We start from the raw sequence: 23,991 nt of genomic DNA, 5'->3' as shown, positions 1-23,991 counted from the left end.
CCCCCTCTACTGGCGGGAAAGAACGCGCGCGCGCTCGCGTCTCGTATTCGTTAATGGAATTCCGCAAACTGTGCATTGCACGCTGCCTTCTCTGCGTATATTCTATTTTTTGCTAGTGTTACACGCCCGCGCGCTTTTTTCGGAGAGCCGCGCGCTGTTTTGCGAAATTGGAATGGGATAAAGGGGGGCAAAAAGGCGCTTGATACGGCGGGCACTTTCGCCGTTTTGGGAATGAAAAAAGGCGATCTTTTCGAGAACCCGAGAGACGTGTGCACGTTTACATACACGCGTGCAGAGAGGGGGGGGGGAGGGAAGGGGGTCATCGATTGCTCCAACGCTCCGGGATTGGTGTTTAAGGCGACGCGGTCGCGTCAAACACCGAGGCTGCGGGGTTACACGGCGCGCTTTTTTTCCGCGCGCTCGGGATCTGGTCGAGTTGGATTTTTGTGAGCTGATTCGAGAGATTTTTTTGTCGCTGGACTTCCATGTTCGGCTTCTCTCTTTCTCTCTCTCTCTCTCTCACTCTCTCCGCGCTATGTTTCGGGGGACACGAGCGACCGGAAATTTCACGGGATTCCGCTGAGCAGAGTTTTGACTAAAAGTTTGACTTAGCAAATGGAAGTTTAATTTCGAAACGCTATACCGAGAAACTCTTCGACGCGTACGAGTTCAGTAACGTACGCGAATAATTTTTTCACCCGGATATATTTCAATTCCGCGAACGCATAATTGGAGATGATCGTAGTTCGCCGCAGGCAAACTGTACGATATCCCCTGCGCGGTGTACGCGAGATTCGCACGTAGTTTGGCCGTACATACAGCGAAAACCGCAGTATTTTGCGTTCATCAGTATACACTGGCCGATCCGGCGTACCTGTATAGTTTCGCGAAATAGCTGCGCACACGCCTAGGTATATCCTCTCGCGGCAGGTTGACACATATGCGATTTCAAATTCCAAAAATGAATTATAGCTCCAATTAAATTATGGCTGAATATTCCGTGCGGAGCGTCTATTCATTAAACGCCGCGCGTGGAATGGCGCGGAAATGTGTCGCGCGCGTAATTAAAATATCAAAGCTTGCCGCGAGCTGACTTTCACTGCGATACTCCGATCTGACCCTGTGAGTATGGATATGGGAGTCACATATACGCCTGATGTCTATACGGTTGATTCTCGCGAAACAAAATAAATCCCGACGAGGTTAACGGGGACATCGACGCATGCATGGATACAGCTGTACGTAAGTGTACTCGTATGGGGAGGGAGCAATCAAGGCGCTCGATGCCGGGAGAGAGAGAGAGAGAGAGACGCGGCCCGGCTGCAGATTGTTTCAGCGTATCCATGGAACCGAGCGCACACGCGACTATTACGACTATACTGCGACGAGCATCAATGTTTGCTCTCACGCCGCCTCTGTATACGCGGGGGCTGCGACTGCTGCACTGCGCGGATTCGCGATGCATTCGTATTTGTCAATAGGTTAGGTACTTAAACAACGGCTCCAATACTCTCCCCGTGTGTGTAACCTACATCGCAGTGCAGTGAAAGGTTTTCTTTTCGCGAATATTCTCTGTTTAACTAACATACCTCGGACGTCGTCGATTCTTCTTTCTCCGCAGCGATGCTTCTTCTCCCGCGTTCGAGCAGCGTTTCCTATCAGTTTCCATCATCACAGGAAGAAAAATGGTCGTCGCACAAAGCTAGTCCGAAATAGGAAGACGATGCGTCCCTGGGTCTTCTTCCTAGAACACCACTCGGCGGCGGGTGCTCTCACGACGGCCGCAGGAAGAAAACAAGAGACGTCCTGAGGTGCCGGCGTCAACGGTCAAACTGCCGTTTTTTTGAGCGGCCGCGACCGGAAATCTGTTTAGCTCGCGCGGTGGCGCCACTTGACACTTTAACCGCCATTCGATCTTCACGGCTGACTTGCCTTTTCTGTCTTCAGATGCACTTCCTTTTCTTACTCATCCATTTTTTTTTTTTTTTTTTTTGTTCCAGGGCGACGACACGAAACACGATTCCTGGAAAATTCTGTAACACGTCTCAGAAAACTCAAAAACTCGTGCAGGTTAACGCGCGAATTCTGCGGCGTGTATACTATACACAAAGCGCGGACACGTAAGGGTAATTTTCTCGCGCTCGTAAAGAGAGAGAGAGAGAGAGAGAGTGGTGGGAGAGGGGGGGGGGGAGAATTCAGCATTTATAAAGTTGCCTTGTTGTAACTTCAGTACGTACAGTCGCGCTATTTTGAAGAGCTTATGCGTATATATAGCCATAACTTTGTCAATTTGAAAGTTGCGAATTTGAAGCTGTCAAAAACCGCACTGTATACCGTCCTATATTCGTTACTTGTCTACGTAGTACGATCTCGTTTAAAAAATGGCCGAGCTTATTTCTGCAGAATACACGCGATTATAATGAATTCGATTTTTTATTGCATTGAAAAATCATATCGACTGCACGATCGAAATGATTTTCAATTGAAAATAAATTATTCGATTATTCTCCTCTTATCCGATCGTTTGTGCGTGAAAATGCATATCAGCTCGAATTTCAAATTATTGAAAATTGATTATTTATTCACTTCAAAATGTACTCATTATGTTGGATTCTCGTTAAATATATTAAATCAATCTGTGCATTAAATATCATACAATAACACAAGTTATTCAATCGAACGCTTTAGCAGTGATACATTTCCAAAAGTCAAATGGGCGAGAGTTTTGGCGCAAGTATGGGTATCCTAATTATCTTTGCCAATCAAGCGTAGAGGGAAAGGCCAGTCCAAAGCTACCCGTACTGTACTGGCTCTATCTATACGACCTACGGCCGATTCCACATATCGCTATGGCACAAATCGGATGGGAATCGCAGTTACAAAATCGAAACGGTCAAGCACATCATCCCGCCCGTATACGCAGCATCGGGATCACGAGATTTTCAGTGAGCTCACTCGATCACGTGCAAATGCCTAATACTCCTCGTCCATTCCCAGCGTCACACGAGATGCCGCGTCTTAACCGACTGCATCGACTATATGGCTGATGCGATCCCAAAAGGATTTGGGCGACGCATCAAAAGCTCCCGCAAGCTCGAATGCTCGAAAGCGCGAGCTTGCTTGCTTATTTCATTTATGCGATTCTTATACGGGATTTCTATTTTTTTTTTTTTTTTGTTTTCTTTTTAACCTTTTTGCTTTTCAAATTTTTTACGGTCCGAAGCGGTTGCAGCGAGTGTTTGAGCTTTATACGAGATTCAAGTGATTCTTCGGCTCCGCTGAATTTGAATCTGCGCTCCGCGAGTGGTCGGAATTCTATTGAAGAACTGCAACGATAAATTCTCGACATATATAAGAGAAGTGCAGCGAAAAAAGGTCGAACTTGTTTTGTGCCTGAGAGAGGTGGAAGTCGAGTATACGTTTATGTAAGGTTTTACACCATCCCTGTAAAAATATAAAGAGGCCGAATGTCTCCTTTCGTGCAATACAACTTCGGATCCTCTTTTTATATACAGGGAGCGCTTTATTGCATCTGTTCGTACAAGTCTTCGCAATAAGACCATATCTCAAAAGTTTCTCTACCTTTGCCATTTCTCTTTGTGTTTTTAGTGCCTTATTTCTACTACTTCCATTCGCCTGCAGTCCACTGCCCCATGTATATTTATCGATTCAATTAATCTGTATGCCATCCTCACGCGTTCGCCTTTTTCTCCCCGTTTCTCATTTTCTCACTTGCCTTTGTGAATAGTTTCGTCTTCTTGAGTAGAACGACTGTGAAAACATGAATAAATTTTTAGATTTATACGATATCCCAGATTATCTGTTGAATGATGGATCGGTTAAATGATTGCAACATTTAAAATTTTATATTTTTATTATAAAACTTTTATTATAAACGCGTGAATCGCCTACATGATTTATCTAAAAAAGTACCTTTTTGTCAATTTCATAAACCTAGCTTTTTGTTTTATAAACATTAAGAGAAAGAGTAAATACTAACAGACATAGGAATAATTCTTAATAATCATACAAAAAGACCAGATGAATTTCGCTCAATGTTGCTTTGAACTCTTATCGGCTATCACCACATAATCACACATTTAATTAAAAGACTAATCATTGCTTTTAAATGCCAAGTAAATACATTTAATAAACTATAGATATATTTTCAACCCTTATCCTAAATTATAACTTATCATAAGACCGTGATAAATACTTGAAAATTATACTCTCAATGGTTGATAACACATAATATATTTTAAATAAATCTTTTAATAATCTAACTAAATCGAATAAAATAGTAATATAAAAAAAAAACTAATTGGGATTCAACAGTGGCACAGTCACTCAGTCGGTAACTGACACTCTTACTGCGGCACTTCTAGCCACCGAGAGAGGGTATTGAAGGGACGAAAATGAAATAGGTAAAATTATTTCAGCTCGCTTAGTATCTTCTAAGAATATCCTTAAAACACGCCCACGGTTAGAAAAATCGATGATCAATGTTATGAAAGGCAGAGAATCCGCAGCGCTTTTTAATATTTACATTCGCATAGAAGTTGCACTTGATAAATTTTTCTTTTACATATACGCTGCATGAAATTTGGTGTTAAAATTGACATAAAAAGAGGTTTAAACGTTCACGGCTCTACAAATCGCCACTTAATTATAGAGTCTGCAATAATTTTAATTCTACCACAAAAAGTATGCATATATTAATATCTATAAGCTACAAAAAAAAAAACGTTGATTGAAAGGTCCCTGTCACCCGAAAAGTGTCTAATTAACTTTTCAACTAAACTGAACGCGATATACAGCTGCCACTCTTTAGCACCAGAAACTCGAGCCACCTTACGTACAGAATTTAACCTCCGATTAACAACTCGAGCTACGCACTAAGTGACGATGCCCTTACTAAAAAATTACAGATTTCGATTATAATTTATGTACAGCTTGAGGGAGTAAGGTAAGGGCAGTTGATGTATTTTTTCCTTCATATAGGATGAGAATGCGTTTGTGTCGACATAGTGAAAGTTGCTAAAATTGTATGGGTTTTCGCTGGAGTCAAGCCTTCTCAGACGATTTCGCTGCCTGCAGCTGTTATCATTACTACCACCATTGTTGTTATGATTATTAACGCGCGGCGTCGTCGACGGACTGCTGCGCTTGTGTTTCACAGGTGTGCCGTTCGCAAAGTCCGAATCTGAACTAAAGCTAGCTTCGTCGTTGCCAGTGTTGCAGGCGTCCTCGACTATGCCGCTGTCTGCCTTGTCCTTACGACTCACCTTCTTGCGCTGCACGAGCGTTGAAGGCTGGTGCAGTGGCGAACGCGAAGCTGCGTTACGATCGCTGATATCCTCTTGTTCGCTCTCACTCTCACTCATATTCGAGTACGCCGACAAGCCTGCAAAGAGATCAATTATAATAGATGCAACGTTAAAAAAGATAAATAGTCGGAGTATTCACCAGTCGTTGGTCCAGGCCTGCTTCTGAACCTGTCACTGCTGTGATCCAGGGCGTTGCTCTCCGAGTGGGACTTCTCCCAAGCCGAGTCTGAGTCGCGTCTATCTCGCTCGCTACTAAAGTTGGTATCCTCCTCCGTGCTACTCGAGTGCTCCGCGGCTTCCCATTCCTCTTCTGGCCAGTTGATGTTAATGGCAGAGTCATTAACATCATTCACATCATCAGCTTCGTTATGGTTAACATTATTAACATCATCAACGTCAGCTGGAGGATCACACTCGTCGCTTGTATTTCGACTGTTAGGCTGTGTCGTAGCACGATCGGAGCTGCGCCCAGAGTCGCGTCTGTCCCGTTCATTGCTCAGATTCGTATCACAACGAGTATCCTCTTCGGTGCTGCTTGAAAGCTCATCGTCCTCCTCCAGCCATTGATAGGCGCGAGAACGAGCGATCGGAGGAGAGAATCGTCTCTCGTCAGCCGAAACTTGTTCGTCGCTGGCATTGCGATCGTTGTTGGGCTGCATCGCGGCACGCACGAACTGCAAAGTGGTGCGCAAGTTCTCGCCGGGCGAACCGTCGACGTTAAGGAGTAGCCGCGTTCTGTGCACACGAGCCTCCTCGTCCTCTTCCGCGGGGTTCTCGTCCGACTCCTCGAAAATAGGAATGACAAACTGACGCAGCGCTCGATGCGGTGGACTTGGTCGGTTGCGCTCCGACGAGATGGGCTTGCTGGTTTCGAGATCTGTATGTTCTGACCAGACATTCTGCCGCAACCGATGGCGAATTTTGCCTCGGCACAGCTCTTGCAGTGAAAGTGGATTGCAGTCGGCTAAAATGAAGCATTTCGGTTAAGTAATTTTTCAATTTACGGCAGGAATATTAGTGCAGTGCGACTTACGTAAACGGCATGCTGCATCAGTTGAAGCAGGTACAACTAAATTGGCAAAAGACACTGGCAACATAGATTCGAGTTCCCATTTGGTTTCATCGATTCTCTTGGCTCTCACTAAATGGTCTTTGTATGGCATCACCAAGATGCCACCAACTTTCACAAACTCCTTTATCAAAGCCTCATGAGACTCTGGACATGTGGCTCCGCAGTAAACTCTGTCATACCGCCTATTAGGCACAATGCTCAAACAGTTTCCTATTTGAAAATAAATTTGTTAACAATTTGAAGATTTTCTTACCATTGCCTTACTCTAGAATGCATTTAATTGTGCCTACCTTGAACAAACACAGGTTCACAAAAATCGAATTCATCTAAGGCAAGGGATCTTTGCTTGAATTCTTCAAGTCTATCATATGAGTATCTAACACAGTCTTCATGCAGTTCCACCCCATGATTTGTACCACTATGAGCTGCAATGATGTAAAATAATTTATTAATTCGATAAAGTACAAGCGGATAATCTTGCTACATTGTTGCAAAAATAACTCACTTAACAATAAGCCAGCCATTGTACTAAGATAACCAGTTCCTGAGCCAAGATTTAAAAAACTCAAGCCAGGTTTCAGCGCAAGCTCTTCCATGACTTCGCAATAAATGCATGGCGCTGATAAATGTATGTTACCGTGCTTCCAAGCAAAGTCTTTATAAGCACTTTCTCTGTGAGACGAGAGAAAGTAATCACCCCTATCCACAGCTCTAAAGACTTGCTCAATCTTTTTTGACCTGATATAGCCAGTATCCACCAAATTATCTACGAGTTCATCGTTGTCCTGTCCATTACTAAATGCACCTCCCATTTTTACAAAAAATAACAGTCCAATTGTATTCACTCGAATAACGCAGTGGAGATGCAACGATCAGAACTTTGTTGACTGCATTTTAATGATATGCTTCTAGAGTTTGCTGATTCGTTTGCACCTAAACATAAAAAACAATATCTTTGCAATTAAATGTATCAGCGGGAGAAAAATCATTGCACTATTAAGATTATGGATATTGTTAAAAAAATTATGATTTCTTTATCAGTGGTAAAATTAAATTTTAACAGTTTAAGATTTATATAGTTCATTGACCTAAATCAGTCACTTAGCCAATACTTTTGATACTAAAAGTGCTTGCAAACAATTTCGAATAATTCCAATCACTACCACTGCAAACACGGCTAACGATGACGAAAGTAAATCGCGCAGTTACTTAAGTAAGCACTCCATCATACCGTCTGACAACCAATTTTTCGTTATTGAATCACTGTGTTATCTCTTTCTCTCTCACTCTCTAAAAGTTCGGGCCGTACGATCGATCCACTGAAGTCGCAATCAAAACAAACCAACGACCGAGTTCACGAAGAGCTATACTTAAAAGTATCCATTTTAAGTATAATTCGTGCGCTAAAAAAAATCTCGGAGATGTTTACATCGCGCATGTATAGCGGAGATAAAGGAAACTGTGTCGCGCGTGCATACTGTCAACTCCCAGCAGTGCAGCTATACATATCTAAGTAGCCTAGGTACACTTAAAAATGAAGCCCGTAGCTGCACTCTCCCCGCGTCTGTTACATAAATGCATATCGACGACGTTAATCCGAGCAGCAGGAAAATCGGAGATGCGTGTATATACTTGTCCACTTTTGTACTAATATGCGCGCGCGCGCGTGTGTGTGTGTGTGGGCGCATTAAAAATAGATCGATGCACTCGCGACGCGGAGACAGCTAGATTTTGTATAAATACTTTACGAGCTATAACAGTAAGGAAAAATAAAAAATGGAGTCGATGGTTTGGATTGGTTGTAATATATGTATAGAGTGCGCGACTATTTATTATAGATAAAGTAGCAGCTAGCCATAGATAGAACCTACTTCTTAATTCAGTCGCTCGATAACATACGAAAACGTTCGATGACTCGTCTTTTGTCGACTGGAATCAATTTGGACTGACGTTCTGCACTGGCTTTGTTATTGTTGTTGTTGATGCTGCCCTCGACGTCGATAGGCGCATCAGCTGATCATGGAGTTGGGATTCTCTCCTCGCGTATATCACGGTAGACGGTTCGACTGGTGTCTCTACATCGTATAATTACAAGAATTTTTGGTTGAGTTTCCTTGACGTATCACCTCCCCGCGAGACGTTCGACTTCCACTTATCAATCCGGTAGGTATATAGCGTACAGCTATCCTTACACACCGAGAGACGCACTTCACTGGAGCAGCTTTCTGCTCGGCCTATGCTGTTTCCATCCGAGACTCAAGCTATACGACTCGTTTATATTGTCGTTCTGTCTCTGTCTTCGTGTGGCTCTCAACTTCGAGGTTAGGTTAGGTCGTGTGTCTGTCTCGCTCCCTGGCTCTGACGTGCAAGTTTCGCGTAGTAAAACTTCTATACCTACATTATGTGAGCGCATATACGCAATTACGCATACTTTTACAGCGCAGTTCTGAGTATGTGCGCAATCCATCCGTGTGCGACGTTTCTTTTGTTATTGGGTGGTGATTGGCGGTGTCGGAATTGTTCGCTATAGATATATTGTATCTCATAACAACTGCAGATGCACTTTCTTTCGGCGCAAGCAGTTTAAACAGGGCTTTTGACATGCGCACTATTTTTGTTTTTTTTCATTTCTAGCAAAACTGGAGCAGTGAGGAGCACCCGTCTCATAGGTATATGTATATTATACAATTGTGACTGCGAGTCGTGCACTGGAGAGCATGATAGTCAGGCAACTTATTTACAAATATTTAAAAACGTCGTCATTAATTTATTGGTTTGTTATTACGACTGCGTGTCGATTACAACTGGATTCGATAAGCAAATAAGCTTATCTAAGAACTTCAACGCATTTCAAGAATCTTGGAAAATTGAATTTTGGCGCCTTCAAGTCCGCGCATGCGCTCATCCATTTCTGCGCGTTCAGATTTGAGCACCAACTACAAAAGTAAACTAACAAAAATAACGCTACCTTACGAGCTGAATTACCACGAAAGTTTGATTTTATTAGCGTTAAGCTGTCGCAGAAATATACTAACATCGTAATAATAGAGTGGGGGACCTTTTTACTCGTAATTCCCAACCGAACTTCGCGCACATTAGCGAAGGTACCCTGCGTCACTCTCATCTCTCGGTTCGACCTGTCGGAGCCAGTGTAAGCAGTTCTCGTCTTCGATTTCGACTGTTCGGAGATATAACGAGTGAAGTAGAGGAAAGAGGAATCAACAGAGTATGCATAACGATCAGCACGTAAACGGGTAAGTGATTTTGTGGTTTGCATAGTTTTTATTGCTTCGAGTAACTATTATAAAGCATGACTATTAGGCGGGTTCAACTGACAGACAGTTGATAAAACCTCGAATGCGTTTTCAATAATTTAGCTAAAACAGTGTATGAAGTAACGTGTATAGGTATGTACACAATTTTGGTATGAAATTCGTAACATAAAATCAATCGTTGCCGCAGACAAAGCGCCAGATTCTCCCCTGTAGGCCACAGTGTATAGCAGTAATGCTCTTATACGATTATGAAATTAATCTTTCACGATGTTCTTATCGTGTATTAACAAAAAACTTATTCATCACAGCATATGCACCACGTTTATCAACTGTGCGTTTAAATCAAGCTACGATTAGCAGTATCCAATTTTTGGTTAACGAAAGCACTATTATTAAATATAGAGTGTTTAGCCATACGATCCAATATTAGACTCCCTGTTGCATTTTTCATTAAAAAGATTTCACATTACCCAACTTTTGGATAACGGAAAATTTAGCGCAGTTCATCGTTATCATTAGCTTCAATTTATAAGACGAGCAGGTATTTCGACCTCGAGAATCCTTCTCTCTCTCTCTCTCTCTCTCTCTCTCTCTTCCTCGAAAAAAAAAACAACATCCTCGGGACTACAAAGAGTTTTATAGGTGCACTTTGTGGAAGCAAGTATGCCTATATAAATATAAGCATTGCCATATCCCGTCAGTATCCCAGCGGACAGCGAGGCAAGTTCAGTCGCCAACTTCAGGCGACTCCTGTCTCTCTCCCACCAACGCACAGGGTACCTATACATAGGTAGTACCGCTCTGCCGCTAGAAATCCCCGCGGCGTCGGCGCATGCGCACCTCTCGGCAAACGCGTGCGCGCGTTACGTGTAAGAGCAAAACTATACATATATATACAATCCATACCGCACGGAGCACATCGAGAGGCACACATCGCAGAGAAGAGCCACTCCGTCCGATGGCGACCGACAACTTTAAAACGTGAATTTCGCCCGTGAAAATTGCGCCCCGAGCTCGGATAAGCAAGCAGCCGCACAGCCGATAAGCCGTGCGAGTGTTCTCGGCTGGCGTTTTTTCCCCGCGCGCGCCGTGACTTTCCGTCGGCAGACAGCAGCAGCAGTAGCAGCAGCATCAGCAGAAAGCGACCGGATCGCCCGGCCTTCCTCTCTTGCGGGAGGTTTTTCACGCGGGTGGAATATTGCGGATACATTACACTCCGGTGTGTAAGGGAGGTCGAGCGCGGAAGCCACTCCAGGAACAAGAAATTCGTCGAGCAGCGTATTCTGCAGATCACAGTGAGTACTTGTATACTTTCACGTTTCTTTGCCCTCCCGATGCACTGCTGATGTGCAAAAGTATAGACTTGTGCGGAGGACCAATCTGCCCTCTGCGTCTCTATCGTGCTTTTTCTCGATGCCGTGGATAAGGGGGATCGATCGACTCCAAAATATATCTCCGGTCCGTGCATTCCATTCGCTCGCAAGTTTCGCTTTTTGTTTTGCCTAAACCGAACGCAATAGAACTCCGGCTGCATCCTGGATTCAATGAAAAACAAAGAAGGAAGAATACTCCGAACGAGAGCTGCTGTGCACCACCCGGTTCTTTTTATCCGTAGCAGCAGCCGCCAGTGCGTTTTTTCTCGCATCAGCCCCAGGCGGTATCTCCTGTGCATTCGCCTATATACCTATCTCGCACCGCCGAAAATACTTTGGAGCGTGAGGTACTATAGACAATGCACCGCGTGCTTGTATTCCACACTGCTTTTATTCCTCTATAATGTGTATAACGAGCAACAGTGCATACAGGTTTGAAAACGCATAGCATACAAGTACCTCGTGCTGCTCGCACGTTGACTTTTCGGCAAAAGGGCCGCCGCTGCTGGGTTTACGCAGGGGGATCGCAGTGCACAACGCGGGGGTGGAGGGGGGGGGGGGCAAGTCGCCGGGACCTGCGAGTGAGCGGGCTTTTTTTCGTTGTGCGTGTACCCAGACTGCGCGAGCATATATACATATACACAGTGCGTATACTTGCACCATTGTGGAGCGCTAAAGTCGCGTGCTTGCGCGGCTGGATTTTTCGACTGGTGAGTTGGATCGATTTTTGGGGATTACGATTTTGGATTATGTGGGGCGCGTGCGCGCATTGTGCTTCGTAATATAATGTATAATACTTAGGAATCAGTAGATGTACCCACTGCAAGGTGCGCGAGGATTTTCACGTGACACCGGAGACCCACCGAGGTGTCTTCGCTTCTCGGGTGTCCTCTTCCCCGCTCTTATATACTTATACTCGGCTGCTTTTTTTTTACTCAACTTGTACTTATCGGTCGTGCGCATGTTTAATGAAGCTTCGAACTTATGGTAGTTACACGCTATATTGCAATTACATTGTATGGTTTCATTGATTTTATCGTCTCTTGCTCCTTTGTAGCAAAGTCGTGTTTGCGTTCTATATTTCGTAAGGACGTTCTTGGATATTTGTTGTTGGGCAAGGATTCGTGGAATTTAAACGTTTTCGGCGATTGCGGGTAGACACAGAGACGCTGTTTTATATACATTATATACAATTCTACATCCGAGGATCAATGAATTATCGATCGAGCATCTCGGTTTCAGTCGGTTGTTTGCAATACTCGTAGTAACAAATGTTTGAACATTTGAAATTTTCATTTCTAGAATGTACTTTCCGCTATACGGGAATGATGAACGCGAAAGCATGGAATCTTGTGGCTAGTGCGCGTTTTAGGTTAGAATGGGCACGGAGCGCGTCAAACTTTATATAGGAGCCTGCAGCTGTCTGCAAAGTGAAAGTGAATCAGCTAAAGATTCCATCGGGATTGATCAATTTCCTGGCTTTGAAATAATGTTGATAATTTTGTTATACAAAACAAACTTAATATAACGTGTTTTTACTATGAACGAATATAATCATTAATGCGTTGCAATCGACGTTTTACAAATTTCCGTTTTCGAAATATTCTACACCAGATAAAACCATTTGTAGTTACCTAGAATAAAATAATTCGTTATCATTCAAAGTTAGCATTCCGTCGATCGCCTCGTTCTCGAGACGCTGTAGCGTCTCTGCCATCACCTGTCACTCGATAGAAACGTTATCAATAAGCAACGTCATTAATAATCAATCGTCAAGTTATTCTCGACGCTTATAAATACATCTGTGACAAAAAAGCCATTAGTTATATTTATTCCTTGCTTTTGTCGACTAACATTCAGATGATTACTATTTTTTTCTTATTATTCCTAACTGTGGCATTTTTCCAATGAACGCGGGCCCTAATGAAGACTGCGCGTGCGCCGTTTGGCTCTCCTGTACTTACACTTGCTGTTCTCCAATAAGAGGCTAGCTCGTATTTTTTAAATCGTTAATTTATGAATCTTCAACGATTATCAACAAAAATAATGCTTGAAACTAAAAATTTTATCTCGCAAAAAGCCAATATACTATTCATCTTATCACAGAAAGCCGATACTCATAGCCCTGCGTGCATATTTGAAAATCCTCGCAAAGTCTACTTTTGCACAATCCGTCGCAAACTCTCGGAGATCCGCTGCGAGAAGAAAAAGGATACGTTTTGGTGTTCGCGCCTTGCGACCTTGGGGGAACCAGGCGCGCGCGCGTACAGAGCGGCGAATCGATCGTCCTCGGGAGGGGAAGATTCAACGGCACGCCATTGGTCGGCGGCTCGGCTAATCGGTGCGCGCGTCGTCGTTTCATGAGAACCGTATGATGCTATATTGTCCCGGTGCGTTCGCTTGGTGAAAAGTGGTAGCGTGGAGCGCGCGCCTTTTGAATCGGCGTTGCTCCCGGTGAGATGTTGAAACAGGAGCCGCCCTTAGCAGGTTTTGGTTAGGAGAAAATAGCGTAACTTGGATTTCAACTGTGGGCAGAACTTAGAACAAGCTCTAAGTTTGCGTTTATTCAGTGTCAAAGGTACAGAAAAACTGCGAAGTGCTCTGGAGCGCGGCTCGAACTAATCTCCATCTGGGGTGTTCTTCTCTGCCGCACGTAGCTTCCGTTCCCTCCTCCTGGTAGATCCGGGTGCTGGAGAGGGATGCTGACGGCCGTGGTGGTGGGAAGGTCTCCGCCTCGGTTGGATTCTGCCCCCTCCACCCCGCGTCCCTTGGTCCGGCAGAGGGATGTCGGTGGTTAAAACGGTGGCAAGGCCGGGTAAAACCCCGGGGAAAAAGGTCTCGTCCTAATCCTGCTAGAAGGCGTCTGGACATTCCCAGGTCCTCCTTGGCCGATGTCTCGGATCTTGGTTTTTGTGGCGGTTTATGGCCCTCTTTATGGCTCGCCCGGTTTATGTTCTATAGCCCTTCGAGCGATGAGTGACAATCCCGCATTTTACTTTCTTGTCTGTCGCGTTTCTATGTGCCTTGAATGTCTTGCGTTTTTCAGTTTTGAGATTCGCGCTCGCGCGCCTCGCGAGTTAGCCGCGGTTTTAATGGTGGCGCCCTATTCGTTACGTTACAACTTCTTTAATGGTGGCGTCCTATTCGGTAGTTTACAATGCACAGTTTCGCCGTGCACTCATGCTTTTGCAAAATCTTTTTCGCCCTTTTTTGAGATTCGTTGGCTTTGCAGTGTTGAGCACTGGAGGAAACGGATTTTCGGAATCATTTGTGAGTATTTTTAATTGGTTTAGCAGTGTTGAGAATCGCATATTGTTGTTTTTTTGTCTTCACTGGATTTATAATTGTAAATACGTGTGTTATCGGTTTTTGATTGTGTTGCAATAGTTTATTGCGGGTGGTGGCAATGAATTGGCTACTTTTGTTGTTATTTCGAAGAAGCTTTTGTTAAACTTGAGTTATCAGAAGGCGTGAGGTTACGATCGTTCTAGTAGGCTGTGGGACCACGCATTTTCTTTAGGGTTTCTCAACAAAGTGACAAAATTATTTCAAAATTTAAAAGTACATATACGATCGATTGATGTACACGGTATGCTTATTCATTATGTAAGTATTTTAGATCTTTCACATAGGATACCGGTGCAGCTATTTTAAAAGCTAGCCTCTAATTATCTTAACATGCACGTGATTCGATCAATATCCAATACTCCATAACTATCGATGTATGCAACGTTTATAGAATATTTAATTCAGCGCGTTTGTTAAAGTTCTCGTGAACACGCGATTAGGATGGTTTATTATGCAAATTGAGAAAGCAGTGAAATTTTCACTAAATTGTGGACAGTAAAAAGTGTTGAGGACGTCCCATTAAGAAAGCCTTGGTATAGCAAAAGAATGCGCCATTCCGATGCTCTCTGCCCGTTCATACAAGCGTATCTATTATTGAATTTCTTTGAGTTGCATTGAATATTGTGGTGCTGCCAACAAATTTTAATAAGGCTTGCTCCAGCGCCATCTGTACGATCTTCGTGGATCAAAAGCGAGATAAGGAATTATATACGTAAATGGTTGTAGTATAGATGCTTAAATCTCATTGAACTGTCAAAGTTTTGTTTCCCATTAAATTCCATCATATTCACCTTTATTGAGATAAAAATTATTTGGAAGAAAATCCAACAGTCATCATAATAATAATATGTAAGCATTTCTCGGTATCGACACGTCGTTTGTCCTCGTAAATATTACGTGCGGTCAAATCCGGTCCGAAAAAATAAAGCATTTTCAAATACGAAAATAATTTTCCAATTCAAACATTCTCACTGAAAATCACTAACTCCAATCTGCAAAAACGTAAAACTTCGTCACGAAATGCCAATGACGCGAGCAATTCGTTCTACAGGCATGCTTATATACACACTCCGGCATCACCTGCGTACATATCCACACATAAACATACGTTTCTCTTCACACGCATACATGGCTCTGCCTCTTCCGGATTCGCAAACACAGAGGGAGGCGCGCCGTTCGAATTTCGCGCGCTTCCGAATGCGCGTACGCGCCGAAAGCGCCATCTGGCTCGCATCGGCAACGCCGCTCGAGCTCCAGTATCTGCTGCACAACGCACAGTATAGCAGTAGTCGTCGGAGAGGCGACGTTCAGTAGTTCGGTCCCTGCGGTACCTATCAGTAGGTATACCTATAACCGGACTCGAAAATCTGTAGCCCGATCGATCGAGTAGATGCGTGCGCCTGTGAGCTATCCAGCCACGTGCGTCTCGAGAAATTTCCGGACGAGGATCTGCGACTTTCGTCCCTAACTAAAGTGGTACGTAGGAATCTATTCGCATGCACGACTTGTCAAAAGTGCCGAACCAGCACGAAAATTCGCGTACGCCAACTGATTATATCGGCCGTTGCTAAGTGCTCCGAATTCTAAGGATTTAAATAAAACGCCTCCTAATAAATTCGGAGCAGAAGACGCTTCTCGCTCGGCATTTCGTATCGGATGCAGGACTGGAAGATCGAGTGCTGCCAAAATGATAAAAAGGCAGCTGCATCAGCTGGCCAAAAACCCAGTCCAACGCGGGAAAATTCAAAAGCGCGCGTCTTCCATCTTGTCAGCTCTCTTTCTCTCTCGTGCGGTGCCATGTACACACGCAACTCAACGGCGTAATACGATAAGGCGCGTTTGATGGAAAAGTAAAAGCATACCGCACACGTACAGGCGCGCGCGTTCCCTTTTCGTGGCCGGCTATAAGGTGTACACTTAATATACGACGACACACTCGTGCACGCCTATACCTAGTCAGGCAGGCGCGCACGATATATATTTCCGCAGTGCGCGTCCATCGATTTTTCGCTCAGTGTACCACTAGCAGCACACGGGGGACGAGCACCAAAACCGGCGCTTATGTATGTTTCTCTCCGAGACTTTCGTGCGGGCGTTATTACTTTCTGCATAGCAGGCTGCGCTGCTCAACTTTGTGGCAGGGCCGGCGATAGGCTTGCATCGCCCTATATATCAGCGAGGAGGAGAGTCATCGATTTTCAAGTTCGACCGACGAGCGAAGACTCGAGGATGATAAAGATGCGGGCAGTGGGAGAGCCATTGGCGTCGTCTGCTTCTGGGCGTCTTCTTGCTTGTCGCCGCCGCTGTTGCCGCCTCGTGATAGCTGTAATTCCCCATTACTTAACCCGTAGCACTGAGCTCGCTTTGCGGAAAGTGCCCGCGATTCGGGTGCTTCGCTTAAATAATAACGTTTATAATAGGGCATGCAAATGAATGCGATTTACTCGCAAAACTTTCATTCCGTAGCACGTTGGGAAGGAAACGTTAGTCATAGACGAGCCTCGAACCGTAAACTCGGAAGTGCTCCGAGCTGATTCACGGCACGCTTTATATTTATATTGTCACAATAATCTAGCTTTTATACAGTTGTTTAATCCATAGGGCCGGCGCAAAGGCAGATCGGCGGCACCGTGCACAACAAACAACGCCCAGCGACGAGTAAAATTTCAAAATTTCCTTTTCAGAATGGAGGAGATCCTAGTCGACGATGCCAGTAATAAGTGCGTGACGGAGACACCTGCCGCCGTGGTAAGCAGCAGCAGCAGCAGCAGCAACAACAACAACAACAACAACAACAACAACAACAACAACGGTGTCAGCGTAAGCAGCAGCAGCAGTGCCGCCGTGGACGACCCGTCGACTCGCGTGATGTCAATGCTGTACATCGGGCAGGGAAAGCTGCACGCGAATCAGACCAACAACAACGGCGCCAGCCAGCCGCTCGTTCACGTCATCGACAAGTCCCAAATCGCCGCCTTCAATCAGGTTTGTACTTTTTCCGTAACGATGCACGAGATATTATAGTGCATCAATGTCATGCAGCCGCGCGCTCTCGAATATGTATATACTTTCCACGAAAAGAGCGTGTACCCACACACACACACACACGCAGGCACACACAAAAGCATCTCGCACGCACCTTGACTCACGCGCGCGCCGCCGTGTGGCTGTGTGGCGAACACTGCGCGCGCTCACACACAGCTCCGCAAGTCGAGCGTATCTACATACATACAGCGGAGAGCGTAATAGAGGCATGGAACTGGCTTTTGGGTCGTTTCGCTGCGCGGCCCATGGTCCTATTTGTGAATCACATCGCCGCCTGAACACGAGCACGTGAAGACTCATTGACGGACGATCGAGTCGACATAGTCGGGCGAGAGAGAAGCTGCGGGACTGATTATCCGCATTATCTACAGTGTGTCTGTGTTATGTAAAGTCGCGCGCTTATAAACACACGGCCGACGTTGGCCAGCTTAAGCTTGTGTGTGCCTATACTTACTTATTTTCCCTGCGCTACGACGGTTTTTAATATTGTACTTTTTACGCGTCGACGCGGAACTACACGAAATATATAAGTATATACAAGCCTGTGTACATGAGTGAATACTACGAGGGCCCGTGGTGACGGGCTTTTTCGGATGCCCCAGCGTACTTAGTTCGTTCGGCTGGATTCGAGCGTGGGCGCGATGATCCACGGGAGTTGGTGCTGCAGTTCGATGCTTGCTTTTAATCGGTTTGCGCGATCATCGTTTTCCGGAGCTCTCTGCCGACCGCGACGATGATTGGCTCGAGAATGCGAGACTGTTGAATTAAAAGGCTGTTTCAGGTATAACCAGTGATTTTTAACCTAGCTTAGGTTTTTTTTCCCCATTTACTTCGCGCACTGTGCAGGGGAGGCTTTTATTTCTTTTTGGGACTCGTTATGTAATTTTTGTTGCACACCGTTTGGTTACATGGATTGTTGAAGAGGAGAACTGATGATGGTTCTGTTATGATTCATGAGCAACTTGAATTGTGCTATCAATTGCTCTCACAACATAAGTATTAAAGTGATCTTGAGTTATTCAATCTCTGTTTTCATGCAGTTTGGGCATTGTTGGGAACTTTTAACAGTTGAGAGGTGCATTTGCACTCATGAGCATCAGTTTTGATGCCAGTAGTGCAGTACCCAAATGTTTGTGCATATTTATTGAAATTAACTCAGTAGTTTTCAATTTATTTCTCATCCGGATGCTAAATCCTGTTTTTTCAAGAAAAAAATATAGGTTTTGAGTTTAAATATTATTTTGTCTGAAAATAAACTTTGTCATTCTTACAGTAAAGATAAGACGAGTTAATTAGCCTATGTACGTGTACGGTAAAAGCTGTTTTTCAAAAGAAATGTCAATAACACGTTAATATACAGTTAATGCGTTCTATATCTTGAATAATACAAGTATAACTCGTTAAATTTTCAAGGACTTTCAAACATTGTTGTCACATTTTACAAATGATTGTTTTAACATAGAAAAATATCAATTCAACTGATAAATCATACAATGTATGATTTGCTTTTTATAGATTGTGCTTCAAGGTCTTGGTCAAGTTAGTCAGACTCAGATTTCACAGCCCATTACCATTCATAGACAAGTAAAGACTGTGACGACTCCTGCTGCACCTCAAGTACAGAAGCATATTTTGGTAAGAAAACCTAATGCATCGGGTGCCCAGATAATGCCACTTGGTACTTCACAAGAGACTCAAGTTCAAACTCAAGCTGGAGGATTGTCTAGAACAACCTTTCTAAAGAGAATTATCAAACCTCGAGAGACCGTTGTGATTCCTGCAGGTAATAATTTATGAAGATCTTATTGTACAATTCAAGAGTTTTAACATTAATTGTAAAACAACTAATTGTTTTAATGATAAATTTTGCATTTAAAGCTGGGCCTATTAATGCAGCACAGATTCCAAAGCAGAAGTTAGTGATCGCACCAGTTATTTCACATGTTGCACAGACACCTAGTAGTACGTCTAGTAATTTACAAAATCAATCTTCCAAACATATGACAAACTTGTTACTGCCTGTGAACATACCGCAACAGAGTGCCTCTGCTAGTAAGCAAAGCCTCAATTTTAAGCAGAACAATATCAATTTCAAGTTCAGCAACGGACAGCTCAGTACTGAGCCAAAAAGTGCTATAACAGGTATATAAGTTAAAATAAAGTCAAAATAACTTGATTTATTTTTATTTCGTAAAAATAAACCAGGAAATTTTCTTTCAGTGCTGAGGGAATCCAAGACATCGAATTCAACAACAAATCCACCACCACTGCATCCGATAGCAAAGATGAGTTTGTTAAATGTACCAAAAAGCAGCAGTAATTCTTCGGAAAGCATAAAGATAACTGAAAATCCAGATTCAGCAGTTATCACACCAATTCCAAAGAAAGAAGACAACAACCTACCCGAGAAACGAAAAAAAACCATAAGCAATATTTTACGGGGTTCAGGAGAAAAGCGATATAAGAAGCGAAGTTTTTCAAATTCCTCTTCACAAGACTCTGGTGTAGTAGAAGTACCTAATTATACTTTGAATAGTCCAGAATCTGAAGGCGAAAAAGAAAAGAAAAAGGACAAAGAAAGTGACGACGATATTACTTTGATTAAAGTAATTCCTAGTGAAGAAAAGAAAATGAAGCGCGTTTTATTATCAGATGATATTAAAATTGAAGTTATAAAGCAATCGATTAAGAAAGAAGTTGAAGTTGTTGAGAAATCTGAGAAAGTCAACGGCAAAGCTAACAATGAAGAAACAAAAGATCAAAATGATTCAAATTTTGATGCTGCAAAAGTATTAGACTGGAAAGATGGTGTGGGTTCTTTGCCTGGTAGTACATTGAAGGTAATTAGGGAAAAATTGATTTATTTACTCTAAACTTGTTAGTTTACCAAATTGTGAAAACATCAATGATTAACTTATATTTCTTTCTTTTTTTTAGTTCTGTATGAATGAGTTCGGCTTAATGGAAGTTGTGGAAGAAAATGAAAGCAAACAGGATAAAGATGGAAATATCGGTGATAAAGAAAACGTATGCTTTACTCAAAACTCTTCCAAATCCAGCACTCCAACGATTGTAAATGAAAAGAAACCAGAAGATAAAAAACCACGAACAGTTTCAGCGGATACGTTTTACTGCTGCGAAGGCTGTGGTTGCCATGGATTGGCCTCAGAGTTTGAAAGTCCCAATTCTTGCAGTCCATCTTGTACAGAATATATAGAAGTACTGAAACAACAGAAACTTCGCAAAGAAAAGGAACTTAAGTAAGTTGAGATACTGCAGTTTATTTTCAATTTTGATTCTAATGAGTATCGTTAAAATAAATGATTTATTTTTGTCATCAGTAAAGAGATGCGAGCTAAGAAGAAGCGCAAACGAATGTTGCAAGAACAGCAAGCAAAGGATCGTGACAAAAGTAAAGAGCCAAATTCAAAGTCCAACGATTTCGACGATAAATCAAGAGACAGCGAGGACAAGTCACAAGATAAAGAAAAGTCTGAAACAGATGAAGATACAAAAGATAGTACGAATGCTGCTGCAATGGATGAGGAGAGTCAAGGAGAGTCTGAATCGAAAGTGCGTATCGCGTCTTGCTTACAATTAATTGATTGTCTTGATTTCACACATCAGCGTTCTATAATATTCAATACATTTCAGCAGTATCCATGGCAAACAGGAAAACGTGGCTTTTCTTGGTCAAAGTATCTTGAGCATACTAAAGCAAAAGCAGCCCCAGTTAGATTATTCAAAGATGCTTTCCCGTATAGTAAAAATAACTTTAAGGTAGGAATGAAATTAGAAGGTATTGATCCAAATCATCCATCGCATTACTGTGTCTTAACTATCGCAGAAATTATCGGTAAGTAAACCAAGTTCTTTTGTTTATTGTTTTCAAATGAATCCGCATACCGTTACATTCAATTTTTTTTTCATTTTTAGGTTATCGATTAAGATTGCATTTTGACGGGTACGCAGAGAATTTTGATTTTTGGGTCAATGCTGATAGCATGGACATTTTTCCTGTTGGCTGGGCTGAGAAAAATGGTCATAAATTGCAGCCTCCAAAGGGATACGTACAAAGCAACTTCAATTGGAATGCTTATCTTAGAATTTGTAAGGCTACTGCAGCACCAAAGACGCTTTTTTCGAATAAAAATGTAAGTACAATAGTAAATTCAGAGTAAAAGAGTGAGCAATAATTTTAGCCCAACATTAATGAATATAATTCGTTTTCAGTCAATGATTCCAACCGGTTTTCGAGTTGGTATGAAACTCGAAGCTGTTGATCGTAAGCATTCTTCGTTAGTCTGTGTAGCAAGTGTAGCAGATGTTATGGATTCAAGAATCCTTGTGCATTTTGATTCATGGGATGACGTATACGATTATTGGGCAGACGTTAGTTCTCCCTATATACATCCGGTTGGGTGGTGTCATCATAACGGACACAGTTTAACGCCACCAAATTGTAAGTTTTTTGATAACTTTTGACGATTACAGATAAATCAGAATCTAATATTTAACGTTTATGTCGTAGATTACAAAGATTCAAAGTCATTCTCGTGGGACGCATATTTAAGAGAAACGCAGTCAGTTGCAGCACCAGCGCGAGCTTTCAAACAACGACCAGTATGCGGTTTCAAACGAGGACTAAAACTCGAAGCGGTCGATAAACGACTGCCGCAGTTAATTAGGGTAGCAACTGTAGAAGACTGTGATGCTTATACGTATGTAGAATGTTATATACTAAAGTTATATTTTCCATTTCGCGCCGTATTTCATAACTTTACGTTCTCTTACTTAGGATAAAAATCAGGTTTGATGGATGGCCCGAAAATCATGCTTATTGGGTTGATGACGATTCACCGGACATTCACCCTATGGGCTGGTGCTCAAAAACTGGACATCCATTAGAAATACCGTTGAGTAAGTAAACTATTGAACGTTTATAAATTCCTCTCCTTGGCATTTGATGACTATATAAACTAATGCTATTCTGCATATTAATTTTAGCTCCAGATAATCTGACTGATCGTCCCGAATGTGGAACGTTTGGTTGCCGAGGTATTGGACACGTAAAGGGACCCAAATTTGCGACACACAACTCTGCATCAGGTTGCCCATATTCGCCGCAAAATTTAAACAAAATTAAAACTATTACCGACCGATTAAGTCTGAAGCATGAAGCCAATGATGTAGATGAAGATTTTGTAGCAGAAAGAACGAAATATGATAAGTCTGAAAGAATTAAGTCTGAACGAGCAGAGAAGCGACTTTTATCGTATGAAGAAAAATCGATAAAAGTAGAAAATATGAAGCATGAAGACGGTGATTCATGCGATAGAATGGACAGTTCTGAGAGGTGAGATTCTATTTTTAAATCTCCTTCTATATACAAATAATTAAAGGTGAATCAATTCGATATATTTAAACATTGTTTTTCTTTCCAGAATTAGCAATAAATGGAGGAACAATAGTGATGGACAGACTGACGACGATGAAATCATTAGAAAACGAAAAAAGCGGTATGCAGTTAAAATTATCGTTATGTATTGCTAATGAATAGAAGTTTGTTTATAAATTATGTACTAATGAATGTCTTATTATGTTGTAGGAAACATGCAAGCGATGATACTAGTCTTATTTCAATGCTGAATTCCACTCAAGATTCCTCGGCTGCTCAAGTGTCTTACGCTTCAAATATCCCAGATAAGCAATTAAGAATGGAGCTTTACCATTCTGTTTATAATCCAGGATACAATCCATTGCCCGACGCTCCACACATATGGGCAAAGCACAGTAATGCTTTGAATAGAGTAGTTTCAAAGCAAAATACAAATCCACGTCGATGGTCTAATGAAGAAGTAATTAAGTTTATTCAAAGTGTACCTAACTGTAAAGAAATTGGAAGCATTTTCAGAAAGCATGTAAGTTTTTGTCAAGTCATCATAAAATTGTTAAAGACTGTATCAGACTTTGAAAAAATATTCAACTTTTTAAAATATATTTCAGAACATCGATGGAGAAGCATTTTTAATGCTAACCCAAGAAGATTTAGTATCGCTGCTCGGATTGAGACTTGGTCCGGCTATAAAATTATATAACAGTATTGTTTTACTGCGCAAGAGGGCGACGTGAAAACCTTTTACTCGAAGGTTGTTCAGACATGCACGTTACGACATGGCGAAAAATGACGAGAAAGTGATTTTAATTGAACATTGATAAATGTTCTACGTTTTAGTTCGTGATCTATAAAAGATAAATTTTTTGTTAAATCACATGCAGAAATCAGTTGTTCTGAAGACAGAAGTATGTGAATCAAGTGAAAAGTGTCATTGACGTTGTTAAATCGTGAGAATACACATATACGTAAAACGTGTACTTACGCCTTCGCTTAAAATCCATTTCCTCGAAGCGACGAGAGCGCATACAATCATGTACAAATGTAAATATGTTATATCTTCTAATAATTATTAAAATATTGTAATACAAAGAACTTGATCATTGTTATAGTTTATTATTATTAAGAACGATTTATTTTAATTTTTTACAAGTTA

General features: G+C 42.4%; 3 protein-coding genes across 14 annotated transcripts in view; 1 reads left to right on the top strand and 2 right to left on the bottom strand.

The window, feature by feature from the left end:
- Positions 1-1,909, bottom strand: part of LOC100123035 — an 84,456-nt gene extending 82,547 nt beyond the window's left edge. Inside the window, exon 1 of one of the 2 annotated variants that reach the window (XM_031931910.2) lies at positions 1,590-1,909. In XM_031931910.2, the coding sequence (XP_031787770.1) occupies positions 1,590-1,672 (83 nt within the window). In that variant the 5' untranslated portion in view covers positions 1,673-1,909. The remainder of the gene's footprint in view (positions 1-1,589) is intronic. The other variant, XM_031931909.2, reaches the window with a different exon arrangement.
- A 1,946-nt stretch (positions 1,910-3,855) lies between these two features.
- Positions 3,856-9,004, bottom strand: LOC100123024. 3 transcript variants are annotated; one of them, XM_001606581.6, is made up of 6 exons: positions 8,271-9,004; positions 6,905-7,332; positions 6,690-6,824; positions 6,361-6,609; positions 5,467-6,291; positions 3,856-5,404 (listed from the first exon to the last, which is right to left on the bottom strand). In XM_001606581.6, exons 2-6 carry the CDS (start codon positions 7,209-7,211, stop codon positions 4,923-4,925), a joined length of 1,998 nt encoding a protein of 665 aa, XP_001606631.2. In that variant the 5' UTR covers positions 7,212-7,332; positions 8,271-9,004; the 3' UTR covers positions 3,856-4,922. The 3 variants fall into 3 exon arrangements, with proteins under 3 accessions (XP_001606631.2, XP_031788415.1, XP_008201890.1); XM_031932555.1 differs by having other exon boundaries at positions 8,299-8,839; XM_008203668.3 differs by lacking the exon at positions 8,271-9,004 and adding an exon at positions 7,631-7,956.
- Positions 9,005-9,342: 338 nt separating this feature from the next.
- LOC100123013 (lethal(3)malignant brain tumor-like protein 4) lies at positions 9,343-23,944 on the top strand. 9 transcript variants are annotated; one of them, XM_008203664.4, is made up of 16 exons: positions 9,343-9,653; positions 17,080-17,380; positions 18,956-19,223; positions 19,319-19,582; positions 19,661-20,280; positions 20,378-20,700; positions 20,782-21,013; positions 21,095-21,296; positions 21,377-21,594; positions 21,674-21,902; positions 21,972-22,161; positions 22,239-22,360; positions 22,448-22,796; positions 22,885-22,959; positions 23,049-23,361; positions 23,447-23,944. In XM_008203664.4, the coding sequence occupies exons 1-16, from the start codon at positions 9,628-9,630 to the stop codon at positions 23,570-23,572; spliced, it is 3,858 nt and encodes a 1,285-aa protein (XP_008201886.1). In that variant the 5' UTR covers positions 9,343-9,627; the 3' UTR covers positions 23,573-23,944. The 9 variants fall into 9 exon arrangements, with proteins under 9 accessions (XP_008201886.1, XP_008201887.1, XP_016842439.1 ...); XM_008203665.4 differs by having other exon boundaries at positions 21,098-21,296; positions 23,447-23,930; XM_016986950.3 differs by lacking the exon at positions 9,343-9,653 and adding an exon at positions 10,578-10,969 and having other exon boundaries at positions 23,447-23,930.
- The last annotated feature ends 47 nt before the right edge of the window (positions 23,945-23,991 follow it).

The sequence above is a fragment of the Nasonia vitripennis genome, chromosome 5 (genome assembly GCF_009193385.2).
Source record: "Nasonia vitripennis strain AsymCx chromosome 5, Nvit_psr_1.1, whole genome shotgun sequence".
NCBI lineage: Eukaryota > Metazoa > Arthropoda > Insecta > Hymenoptera > Pteromalidae > Nasonia > Nasonia vitripennis.
Note: the sequence above shows the minus strand (reverse complement) of the source record. Positions and strands in the feature narration are given on the sequence as shown.